Source organism: Schistocerca gregaria, chromosome 1 (assembly GCF_023897955.1).
Source record: "Schistocerca gregaria isolate iqSchGreg1 chromosome 1, iqSchGreg1.2, whole genome shotgun sequence".
NCBI classification, from domain to species: domain Eukaryota; kingdom Metazoa; phylum Arthropoda; class Insecta; order Orthoptera; family Acrididae; genus Schistocerca; species Schistocerca gregaria.
Window position 1 is genome coordinate 502059078 of NC_064920.1, and position 12782 is coordinate 502071859.

A 12782-nucleotide genomic window follows, 5' to 3' on the forward strand; every position below is an offset into this window, starting at 1 on the left:
ACCGTTTCTGAATTTTTCTGTGACGCATCCACAATTATATTATGTATTTCCTTTTTCAATAAATTAATGTTAGATGAATTTCCGAATTTTTCGTTTCATTATCAATACTTACGACGAATTGAAGTTTTATATGTCTTAAAATAACTCTGAGTTTTAAACAAACAGGCGTAGTTAAATGTTTAATCCATAATTTTCATCCCATTTAAATCGAAGTTTTTGTTTCTAACATTGGTGACAGTTGGTACAAGGAATACTGGGAAAGAGTTTCATCTTGTAACGAGCCTCTTTGTTTTGAAGCCGTGCATCGGTACGTCTTTCCGGTAGTGAACTTAAGGTTTAAGGGTGTTATAGTGAAAGAAGTAAGTGAAATTAATCATGAGCGCCTGTGATTTACCATAGTCAAGTTTAGTGGTGTTTCTAGTTGATTGTTAGTGGTATTTTTTGAAAATGGATACACTATATTCATTTACACTTCCTGATTGCTGTGAAAACGTGTGCACGTGGAGTGCAATGCATATGTGTGACTCCATTATTCATGTCTTAATGTATCGTATAAAATAGTATATGGTTATGCGACACTCGAACTTTTCGTTAACGTTTGAGACGAATTGTTAGATGGTATTTATAATCACATGGAAAAAATTTGCCTGCACATGATAATGTTTACAACTTGTGTGTGCTGGAAGTTGAACTGCTGTAGTAAACTTTGAGACTTCTTCGAATGCCAGACGTAGAATGTTTTAAATAATTGAAAATAAGATTCGCACCCCAAAAGTTGGCGTAGTCAGTACGTACCGTGTTTGGTTTGTTTGTTGAAGTCACAATTAAGGAATAGTCCCATAGATGCCGTTAAAATTTCACTGTGATTGTGAGAATGTCGTGTATGTTTTTGTTCTGGATAGTGAGAACCCCAAGCCCTGGAATGCGTTGAATGATTTACATTAATACAGGTGATGCAGGTTAAAAACAATGGTTTCGGTACTTGGGTAATTGAGAAGTTTGGTTCGAACAGTTGCGCTTCTTAATATCGGGCAGTGCTTTTCTTGTGTAAGATAGTTGTAACATCGTTTGCTATTGTTTGCTTTATATCCAATACCCTACGGTGATTTGTTAATCTTTCTGAGCAGAAGCATGTGACAGTGTGGTACCGAATCTCTAGAACTTAAGATATTTTAAGAAGCTTTGCATTATTATTATTATTATTATTATTATTATTATTATTATTAGTAGTAGTAGTAGTAGTAGTAGTAGTAGTAGTAGTGTTTTCACTGTTTGTGTACTGCTCTCAACACAGTTGACACATTGCTGTCAAACTGTGTACTGTAGTTCAAGCTGTCCCATCAGATTTGTATTGTTTCCGACATAATCTGCATAAGTTGTCAGTGACTGCCAAAGTTGCTTGAACTGTTTGGTTGTTGGACTCAATGTATTCTACTGTCAGATTATGATTGTGCAAAACGAAAATGGCATTTAATTTTTGCAGTTGCGAACTCTTTATGGTTAAACAGGTAGATGATTGCAGTAGACACTTCTTGCATTTAATGAAAACTGTTTGGCAGGTCCATTCATCATGACAGACGTCGAGACCTGGGGTGATGAGGATCCGGCAGTGATGGAAACTGAAGCAACATTGCCTGTTGCTCAGCCTGCAGAACTGCCAGAAATAAAGTTATTTGGTAGATGGAGTTGTGACGATGTTCAAGTTTCAGACATGTCCCTACAGGTATTAACACCAGTACATTGCAAGTGATATTTAATTTGTTTCATGCAGGATGTAGAGAATAACATGAGATGTATGTTCATTAAATTGAACATTTACTATGTACTTCACTAATTGTGCAGGCAACAGTGAAGTGAACTAATTACTGTATTTGAAAAGGATATGGCATTTAGAAACTGATACTTTAGAAAGTGCATGGGAAACTATAGGAAGGTAACAAAATAGCTTTAAAGACAACAGGAGTTCATATTAGGATGTAAGTAGCCTACAAGAAATTTGTAAGTTTTCTTAGGAAATTTGAGTCAGTGTGTTCTGTGGTAGAGAATTCAATGGTGGAGGCTGTCATGAGAACACATTAATTTTTTTTTTTTAGATTGCTGCCCTGTTATTGTTCTGTAATTGTTATCTTAGAAATGGAATGTAAATTTGTTTTGATATACACATTTCAGCATGTTTGGGGGATAATAGGAAACTACACATCAGATTTGGACAGACAGAAAAAAACGTGTGTGTGTCCTCCCACATCCAGATATGCAACTGGGATCAGTGTGTGCCGGAAGGGCTGCACTGTTTCAATTTTAGTGTTATGTTCAATAACAAAGTACTAAATGATATACAGATGCTTGCAAAAATGCATTTTATGATGCCAAATTTTTGACATGTGGGAAATACGTTTGCTATTGAAGTTAGCTGATTATCTCAAAAGTCTTAAGACGACACCACATCTTCGTGTGGAGCTGTCAGTTTTCTAACCTGAGAATTTTTGTTAAACATGTGCATAATGGGGTGCTCAAGTGTTGAAGCACTTAAGGGGCCGCTCGTGCAGTGTCGTTACAAGAAACAGATCCCTAGGTTTCTAAGAACTAGTTATTTTTCCTGATGTGCCTACTTGTTTCTAACACTTTATGCAATGATAAGTGAACATATTAAAATGTCAGTGATACAGCTGCCTGGTGTTTATCTAAGGCTTCTCCTAAACCAGAATAAAAATCTAGATTTGCTAAATAGCACAAACAGTTTTGATTTCTTTTGAAAGGTCGCCTCTCTTGTTTCATGATTTTCGTGAAGGAAGTTCACCAGTTAAATGTTTTTGTTGTTTAGCCTGTTTATATCTTTTTTTGATCAAAAACTGTGTAAAACGTGCCCTCAACACTACTTACTCAGGCCAGAGTATTCTACAGAGCTCACTTCAAGAAACAGAGAATGCTCTCTGCTTTTGAGAAATATCTCTAGTTTTATTTATATGGAATCTGAGAATATTCTTTGAGCTGAGCAAGTTTCCCCATCCTTTCAGCCAAGCTAAGATCACACTCGGTTGGAGTATAGTCTCCAGCTCACTTTATTCATGCAAACCTGGAGAAGTTTTTTTAGAAATTTTGAGAATAAAATATATTCAGTTTTTCATAAAACCATTGCCAAGCCTTACAAACTGTTGAAGTGAACAACAATGAATGAAATTATTTCATCACTGAGACATTGTCACAGCGCAGTCTGGAGGACTGTAATGCGTTGCTCACTGCGAGGCACCTGGAAGGAGACTAAATATTGTGGCCTGTGCGCTGACAGTTGGAGATGGTTGCAGAGGACAGTAATTGGGACACCTTGTGGTATGAAGTTACACTATTGTCACATCAGCTAAATAATTGTAGATATTTTAAAAATGATAACACACACACACACATTTAACATAAAATACACCAGTAAGTAGGCACACTAAGCTTATAAGAGATAATGGATGAATGGCATTCCATGTCATCCAGTAGTTTATGGTTCCATTCGTCAGTTAATTTCTTTCCTTTCTTTATTCTGTTTTCTTCCTCTTTTCCCACTTTTTTTAAAAAAAGTTAAAGGTTACAGACAATCTGAAGTACTGCAGTTTTATTGTGCTTTATCTTTAAAGAGTATGTATCAGTAGAGAACTGAAGAGAAAAATATTTTTCTTAACACACATGTATGTTACTCTTCACCAACAGGAAAACAAAACTTTCAAAAGTCTTCCATAATCAGATAAAACAAATTGCTGTTGTACTAAAGAAAATTGTTACAGGCAAAAGTATTTGTACAGTTAATCAAATGTTTGAAAGCTGTTTGTATCATCTATTGTGCATGCCTTTGAAGGTGCAGGTAATTGACTTGATTATATTTAGAATAAATATATATTTTCCATCAGTGATAACAAAATGTTTGGTTCTTGGACTGTCAGTTTGTCAGCAATAACCATCTTCAGATCTGCAGCAAAAATGGGAAGTGAAGTACTAGTGGACAGATTACATTTTAAACATAACATATGCCATAACTAAAAATTACTAGTGCCATGGGTGTGGAAATATGCTTAAAATATGAGGACATCTGTTTTATAGCATGTCCTAATATAATAAAGTTGTAGTGCCATCTTCACAAAATCAGCTTAGCATCATTGCAAATATTTAAAATATAGTGTAAACAAAGCCTCGGTGCCTTTGAAGTCATACTGTCATTAGCACTACTGTTCATAATAAATTGCAGTACAGTAGCCACAACATATGTTCATGCTGTAAACTAAACAGATTGTGCTACTGTAAGTCTTCATATATTCGTCAATTATAAAATTTAGACAGAGCACAGCAAACGAGCAGTACAATGGGAAAAGCTTTATAGTGGACTTGCCAAATGTATGTTACCACAGTGACAAAATGTAGCAGTTAATCCTTCCACTGCTACAGACATGCTCTTCGTATTCCGCACTAAGGTGACTTGTTATGGCTGTAATGCTTGCAAGATGCTGGTGCCTATGCTGAGAGACTGCGTTAAAACTGATATGAAATACTTCCCAGATTTATTGAAAACTATTAGTTGATAAAAAATTGATTTTTGAACAACTTGGTCTGATACCTTCAGAGAAGTGCATTTCTTCTCATCTGTTACAATGTGTGGCTTCAAATTAGGTAAAACATTGCACGAAAATAGCAAGTTTGCAGGGGTAAATGTTTGTGTGTGGTTAATTTTTGCTCATACAGTAGTGAATGAACTGTGGATGAGATATTGGAATCTTATTTAAAATTGAAAGCAGAATAACATCTCATTTCATTCTCAAGTTATTGAGTTTTATATTCCAGGAAAGGTTGTATGTGAAGCACGCTTTGACATTGCGCATTTGCGAATCACTTGGTCATGAAAGTTCTTACCTCATGAATGATTCTAGATATCAAAACAAGCTTTTTGCCAGTGACAGCATGTAACGAGGCACATACGTTGCATGATAAATACTCGAAACTTCAGAATTCACCGCGATACAGAATTTACTTATCCACAGCAGGGATGTCCATAGTATTGTAGGAAAATCGGAGTATCTTATGCATGCGTCCCAACAACACCAGGCAAATGGTCTAGCAGAACATGTATAAATGCACATAGCAGCAAAAGGTTTAAAACTGAATTAAGTTAATTTAAAAAAAATAACATGCTCATGAACAATCATATGGAGCTAATAAAAATGGCCAAATGCGAGTGGGGGTCTTGCACTGAGGGTTCCATTGTGAGAATTGAGGATCTCAACAATTTTTGCCTCTTACCACTGTCAGTACTGGCTAGATATTGGTCCCAGGATTCAAAGACTATTAAAATCTCTGCTGTAGTTCCTCAGACTATCCTGGACAAACAAAAAGAAGAAAATTGGGGACTTAAGTTTGTGTATGTTGTGAGAGATGATTAATAAGACATTTTTTATTTACTTACTAAAACATGGCTACAACTTGTTATGTTTTCGTTCATTAATGTTCACCTATTACACTTTTGAGAGATGGTGAATGCAATGTGTGTTCCTACGGCAAAATATATTTCTTATGTTATATAATTTCACGATTTTGAGATTTTTTACTTCACATACTATGAGACTTTGTTCCTTGCCAAATCTAAGAATTCCAGGCCAATGGTAAGCACCCTGTACAGTCCGCTTTCACAGATTGAGGCACATATCCCCAATGAAGTTGATAGAACATCTAGGGATAAGAAGCAAAGATGATTTAAAGAAAAGACTTAAGTTGGTGCAGTTGTCAGAATAGTGTGTAGTTAAGTTGGAGGAATGTAATCGTCAGAGGGCCTCATGTACCTTGCAACATGTCATTCCAAGAAAAGTATAATAAAATAATGTATCATCACATAGCATTTTGTTCATTCAATGCATTACATAAATGGAGAAGGGCTGATCAAACCTGAGAATAAAATGAGCACTCGGCAAATTGAATGTTCAAATAACTTTTACTGGTTTGCTGCCGGGTGATGTCGTCGACCACCGTTGATATTTTGACAGGCGCACACTTTGCCATTCTCAAGGCACAAGTGCAGTTGTGCCTTGAATGGCAGGGTGTGCTCCTGTCGAAATATCAATGGTGGTCGACGTCACCTGGCAGCAAACCTGTAAGTTATTTGAAAGTAGACATTGGCTAAAAAATTGAACTTTTGTTGGCTTCTGTTTTTTAACTTTATAAATTTCGAGCTCTTCCAATAAATTGACAGCAGCGCCTTGCACCCTATGCGACAAAGCTAAGCAGATTTTGTGTACATTTTGTGATGCCACTATAGCTCTGTTATGAGGACATGTTTTAAAACAGATACCTCTCGTCATATTTAAAGTGCATGTTTCTACAGCCATGAAAATGATGATTTTTCGTTAATGGGATATTTTATTGTGTAAGAGGTAAGTTGCCCACTAGTATTTCATTTCCATTTTTTCTGTAGATGGTAATTGCTGACTGAAACTGGTAGTATGATGACAAAATGTTTTATGATGATTGAAAGAAAGATTTATTCTAACCTTCCTGGATCACGGTTTTAATCCACTACAATGTTTCGCTTATTATAGTATATGTATGTATGTTCATTCTTCAGTGGGTTATGTTTTTATCTACAGGATTACATTGCCGTCAAAGAAAAGAATGCCAAATATCTTCCCCATTCTGCTGGGCGATACGCAGCCAAGAGATTCCGCAAGGCGCAGTGCCCAATTGTGGAAAGATTAACTAATTCACTTATGATGCATGGCCGCAACAATGGAAAGAAGTTAATGGCTGTGCGCATTGTAAAGCATGCATTTGAGATCATACACCTTCTTACGGGAGAGGTATAGTTCTTATTTGTTACCATTGTGCCTGAAAAGAAACCATGTTACAATATAGATGTGTTTCATTGAAAATTTCATTTACAGAATCCGCTGCAGGTTTTAGTGTCAGCTATAATTAATTCAGGTCCACGGGAAGACTCAACACGTATCGGTAGAGCAGGAACAGTGCGTCGTCAAGCAGTTGATGTGTCTCCGTTAAGGAGAGTGAATCAGGTAAGCTGTTGTAGGAATAGATAAATACAACTTTCCTTTGGGTAAACCTAAGCATTAGTGCAGTCTAATATAACGGTTGCGACACTCACTGCTGTAAAAGTCGTTACTGTTTGACAGCTGGAGCAACACTAACGCTCCAAGCGGCAAGAAAGAATGCAAGATGTGTCATAAACATAATGTTTGTTTCGCAACAGTTTCCTATCTGATTTACGAAATATTTGAATTATTTTTTCTTCCAAGATTTGTATATCAGAAGACATAGGTGCTTGTAAGATGATTCTAATGGCTTGCTAATCTGGCTTAACAAGAAAAGGGGTGTTTTTTACATCTGGATACCATAGTCTTCAAAATTTGTCGTTCTTTACTTGATCCTTCTGACACAGTTTCTGTTGCTGTTTGTACCTAAAATGATAGGTCTTTGTTGATGATTCATATAAACCTGACACTGATAAAGCATTGAACTGGCTGCTTCTGAGCCACAGGAGTGTTTTATAGCTTTAGATGGATTGCCGAACCTGTGGCTTTTTCCTCTTCATTGTCAGTTGAGGTGGCTCATTAGTGATGTCAGTCTGGGTTCTGCATTCTGCACTAGTTTGTCTGCATTCATGAACTGGTTTTGTTCGAAGTGTAGTGAACAAAACTTAACATTGTTATAAAGATAAAAAGGGTCTTTTTTCATAAGATCTTCTCATTTGCTATTAACTAGCCATTCTGCTCCTAAAATGGAACATTAATCATTAATACACATGTAATTTGTAAGTGAATCCTCATGATACAATTTAACAACATGATGGTATATACCTCTCACTGTCCTTAGGAAACCTAAAAAAAAGTCAGACGTATCTTGTTGGCTCTACTGTAATTTATTGCACTACAGGTGCTCCTGTTTGTAAATATATGCAGAAACAAAAATAAAAAATCATTTGCTTTCATGATCATGCTGAACTTGGGAGATTTACTTAAATGTCTCTTGCACTTCTGGCCCAGTAGGCAGTAAAATGCAAAGCGAATGGTCATGACTCTTGTTAGACTGTGGTATTAGTCAAGGTGGTTCCGATGAGCTTTCCTTAATGTGAGTGGGTAGAAAAGATGTTAAAGATAAAACAGAATTTGGACTTACATTGCTCATCATATTTTTTGGTGCAACAGTTTGGTTTTGAGTTAGAGTAATAACTAGTTCAGGTAGTAGCTTAACATCAAAATTATTCTTGGTGATCAGAAATTGCAGGCGTCACACTACTTGAATTGTAGTTGTTGTTCTTAATGTAAACTTTTTGCAATTATGAATTGGCTTTAGTTTATCATCATGCTGGTAGCATTATGGCATGTATTAAATGCAGTTAGTATCATTGTTCTCACGTCATCCATTATTTCACATAGTCTTACGATGAATATGATCTCAAGTAATAGATGCACTTTGTCTTGTTTACTAGTCTACATATGTCTGTCCTTAGTGACTCACTTCTGTTTTGTTTGTTTGTGTGTGTGTGTGTGTGTGTGTGTGTGTGTGTGTGTGTGTGTGTTAGTAATATTGTCATAAATTGTGGAAATTATGAAACCTTTTACTGTTTAGGCAATCTGGTTGCTGTGTACTGGAGCAAGAGAAGCAGCTTTCAGGAATATTAAAACTATTGCAGAATGTGTTGCTGATGAACTCATTAATGCAGCAAAGGTTTGTGAAATATATTAGTTATTTACAGTTCTAAGTTAAAATTTGACAGCTCCTAACAAAGGCTTCTATTGGTTGTATGGAGAGTGTAGTTGGTAAAATTTTGATAAAGAAGCCATGTCGAGAAATGTATGGTTCAGATGTAAAATATGTTTAAATTTCGGGTCACTTCCAAATTTCCATTTCACAGTATACATGACAGTGAGCCCTTAATGGGTGTGCTCTGGAAGACCACCTCCACATGGTGACCCTCGTAATTGTTACACAAGACAGTCTTTCATATACAAAGTCCACAGTTGGACTGAAATAGCATTTGATGGACAAGCGATGTGGAAAATATACTTGATAAATACATTATGCAGCTGTACCATTTTGTTCTGTCGTTGGATATACATTCCGCCTATTATGCAAAACACTGTTTCCTCTTTGTTACCCAAACATGTTTTGTCACCATTGTGCTATCAGTGAATTTTGGTAATTGAAAAACTGTAAAAGGTGGTCATATTTTAGTTTGTAACTGATCTAGCTAAATGAGGCCTAAAGACAGTTTTTGAAGGGTTTTGTACGTACTTGGTTTTTACATTATATGGTTTTACAGAGCCATCTGTATGGTGTCCTGCCCTCTGATAGCATGTCATCTGTAAACCAGATGATGTAAATATTAATTTTATCAGTGAGTTAACACATTCCGTCATTTTTAAACATGATTTTGATGTGACTAAATGTTTTGTGTATATTTAGTTACTACTAACATTTTGTTGTGGCAGATTCTTATTATTTTACATTCTGAGACCATGCAAATACACACACATTAAATGTTCTTGGCATAATTTTTGTTTAAAAAATGCCTATTCATTTGTTTGTGAATGAGTTTAGCATTGCATTTGAATTCTCTCTCTCCCCCTCCCTCCCTCCTTTGTTTGTGCCCTTTTCTGTCAAGTCTGTAAAGTTCCTTTAATGTATTAATGTGCCTTTACATAGTGTAATGTATTCATTTAAACTTCTTTGTCTTCTGTATGTAGAAGCTTCCTTCTATTTGTTTGCAGTGTAGGCTGTGGCTGGATTTCAATATTTTTAAATGTTTCTATTGAAGGTGAGTGGTGGTTATAGGCTATGAAGTGAAGTGGTCAGCAAATGTGCTATGGGTGCTCTAACTTTCTAGGGCCCTGAATATCTCGTTTTAAAGTCCCTGCATGTTTGTGCTGTGTATATTGATTGGCAAGTGTTGTATACGAGTTCATATGTTCCTGCTCCTCTAATTGTTATGGGTGTTCTGCTCAGCCTGTGGAACATTACTCTTTGATTGTAAGTTTCCTGACTATTATGGAGTCATTGGTTCTGTTTTTGTATGGTGTGATCCAAAAGTGTGAAATGAATTTCTTGGCATAAGTTGTATATTTTATTGTGAAACTGCTAAATGTGTGTGCGCGCGCGCGCACACACACACACACACACACACACACACACACACACACACACACACACACACACACACACACAAAACTTGGCTTGGGAACCAATGAATGCCGATGAGGTTAGGACACACAACATCGTTAATACCTCTTTTTGGAAAGTGAAGAGGAATTTGTTTAAACCAACATTATATAAAGTACACTTAATGTGTGTGCAGTGCTCTCATAACAGGAAAGAATAGGAATCTGTAACAACAAAATGTGACTAATAACTAATATATACACCAAACATTTTGCCACAGCAAAATCAGATTTTTAAAAATAAAGGAATGTTAACTCATTGCTAAAATTCTCATTTGCTTAGTTTTGTTTGCAGATGACAAGCTGTCGGTGCAGGACTCCTACAGATGGTCCTGCAAAATTGTATAAAGTAACATCTAGGTTTCAAACTGTCATTAGGCCTCATTTTGGTAGATCAGTTACAACCTAAAATATAACATCTTTTTACAGTTTCTCAATAAACAAAACCCACTGGTGAGGCACAGAGGTGCCAAATTTTTGGGTAGCAAGGAAAAGGTGTTTTGTGTAGATGATGGAAACTATATTCAATAATTTTAACTGCAAGTGTGGAGGAGCTGCAAATCGAAAAGAACAACATTTGTTCTGTACTATGAAAATTAAGATTGGAAAGTGAGCTGATTGTACATCAGGCTTTATATCCAAACTACACCTTGGTTGGACATAGGTCCTATATCTTCTTTTAACAGGAATTGTAAAAGAAGCCTGTATATGTGCATTTAATGTTGTTAAACTGAGATGCACTTCGAAATTTTGGTTTGTCATGGAAAATAATGCAGTGCAGAGTAGCAAATCATAATAGTTTCTTTGCTTGTTTATTTAAACGAGATGGCATTCAACAGCAGCAGCATTTTTAAATATGTACAGAAATTTAAAACTTAGTGCAACATTAGTTTTTTATGGGTATGAAACTGTTTTGTCAAGTATGTAACATTTATATCTTGATTTCAGGGATCTTCCAACTCCTATGCTATCAAGAAGAAAGATGAACTTGAGCGTGTTGCAAAATCAAACCGTTAAAAATTGAATGAGATCAGATTGTGGTTAATAAAGTAATTTCTTCCAATGACACATTCTTTCATTTTACTTGAGAGTGCATCTCAATCTGTATCATAATGTATGGTCCTTGCTGAAGCAGAAATGTGATAAAATGCATTTGGGAAATTTTTAATAAAATTTATAGCACTTGTAGTGTCACCTAGTTGAATGTTACATATACCAGTAAAAACAGGAATTTGATGTAAAATGTTAAATGCATCGCATGTCTGCTATGGAAGAGAGTTTGTTCAAGTTTTTGCCATTACCCTTGGTGGAATATGGGGCATGTTTTTTTTGCCGTTGTTGGTGGTAGTGGTTGTGGAGGAGACAGCTGTTGAACGCTTGTGTTATATTTGATGTAACATGGCTTGAAAACATATTTTATTAAGGTATGCCAATGCAAAAAATTCAAAGTACAAAAGTAATAGATATTTAAGTGCAAAAAGTATTGCTAGGTTCTGTAACTACACTACTGGCCATCAAAATTGCTGCACCAATAAGAAAACCAGATGATAAATGGGTATTCATTGGACAAATATAATATACTAGAACTGACATGTGATTACATTTTCACGCAATTTGGGTGCATAGATCCTGAGAAACCAGTAGCCAGAACACACACCTCTGGCCGTAATAACTGCCTAGATATGCCTGGGCATTGTCAGAGCGAGCTTGGATGGCGTGTACAGGTACAGCTGCCCATGCAGCTTCAACACAATACCACAGTTTGAGAGTAGTGACTGGTGTATTGTGACGAGCCAGTTGCTCAACCAGCATTGACCAGACTTTATAATTGGTGAGAGGTCTGGAGAGTGTGCTGGCCAGGGGAGCAGTCGAACATTTTCTGTATCCAGAAAGGCCCGTACAAGACCTGCAACATGCAGTCGCGCATTATCCTGTGACATGTAGGGTTTCGCAGGGATCGAATGAAAGGTAGAGCCATGGGTCTAACACATCTGAAATGTTACGTCCACTGTTCAAAGTGCCGTAAATGTGAACAAGAGGCGACAGAAGTTTAACCAGTGGCACCCCATACCATCACGCCGGGTGATACGCTGGTATAGCAGTGACGAATACATGCTTCCAATGTGCATTCACCACGATGTCGCCAAACATGTATGCGACCATCATGAAGCCGTAAACAGAACATGGATTCATCTGAAAAACTGGCATTTTGCGATTTGTGCACCCTGGTTCGTCGCTGAGGACACCATCGCAGGCACTCCTGTCTGATGCAATGACAAGGGTAACTGCAGCCATGGTCTCAGAGCTGATAGTCCATGCTGCTGCAAACGTTGGCGAACTGTTCATGCAGATGGTTGTTGTCTTGCAAACGTCCCCATCTGTTTACTCGGGGATCGAGACGTGGCTGCATGATCCGTTACACCCATGTGGATAAGATGCCAGCCATCTCAACTGCTAGTGATACAAGGCTGTTGTGATCCAGCATGGAGTTCCGTATTACCCTCCTGAACCCACAGATTCCATATTCTGCTAACAATCTTTGGATCTCGATCGACGTGAGGAGCAATGCCGCGATACGATAAACCACAA

At 36.9% G+C, this 12782-nt stretch overlaps 1 protein-coding gene across 1 annotated transcript; it reads left to right on the forward strand.

Moving 5' to 3' along the window:
* The first annotated feature begins 256 nt into the window (after positions 1-256).
* LOC126354129 (40S ribosomal protein S5) lies at positions 257-11259 on the forward strand. The gene is made up of 6 exons (XM_050003529.1): positions 257-359; positions 1560-1723; positions 6609-6818; positions 6903-7031; positions 8605-8703; positions 11142-11259. The coding sequence occupies exons 2-6, from the start codon at positions 1571-1573 to the stop codon at positions 11208-11210; spliced, it is 660 nt and encodes a 219-aa protein (XP_049859486.1). The 5' UTR covers positions 257-359; positions 1560-1570; the 3' UTR covers positions 11211-11259.
* Positions 11260-12782: the final 1523 nt, after the last annotated feature.

Excerpts from the sequence above, each read along its gene's own strand:
- LOC126354129 (XM_050003529.1), top strand. The coding sequence starts at position 1,571 with ATGACAGACGTCGAGACCTGGGGTGATGAGGATCCGGCAGTGATGGAA. Across the intron at positions 1,724-6,608 it reads TTTCAGACATGTCCCTACAG|GATTACATTGCCGTCAAAGA; the intron begins GTATTAACACCA and ends TTTTATCTACAG. Across the intron at positions 7,032-8,604 it reads CGTTAAGGAGAGTGAATCAG|GCAATCTGGTTGCTGTGTAC; the intron begins GTAAGCTGTTGT and ends TTTACTGTTTAG.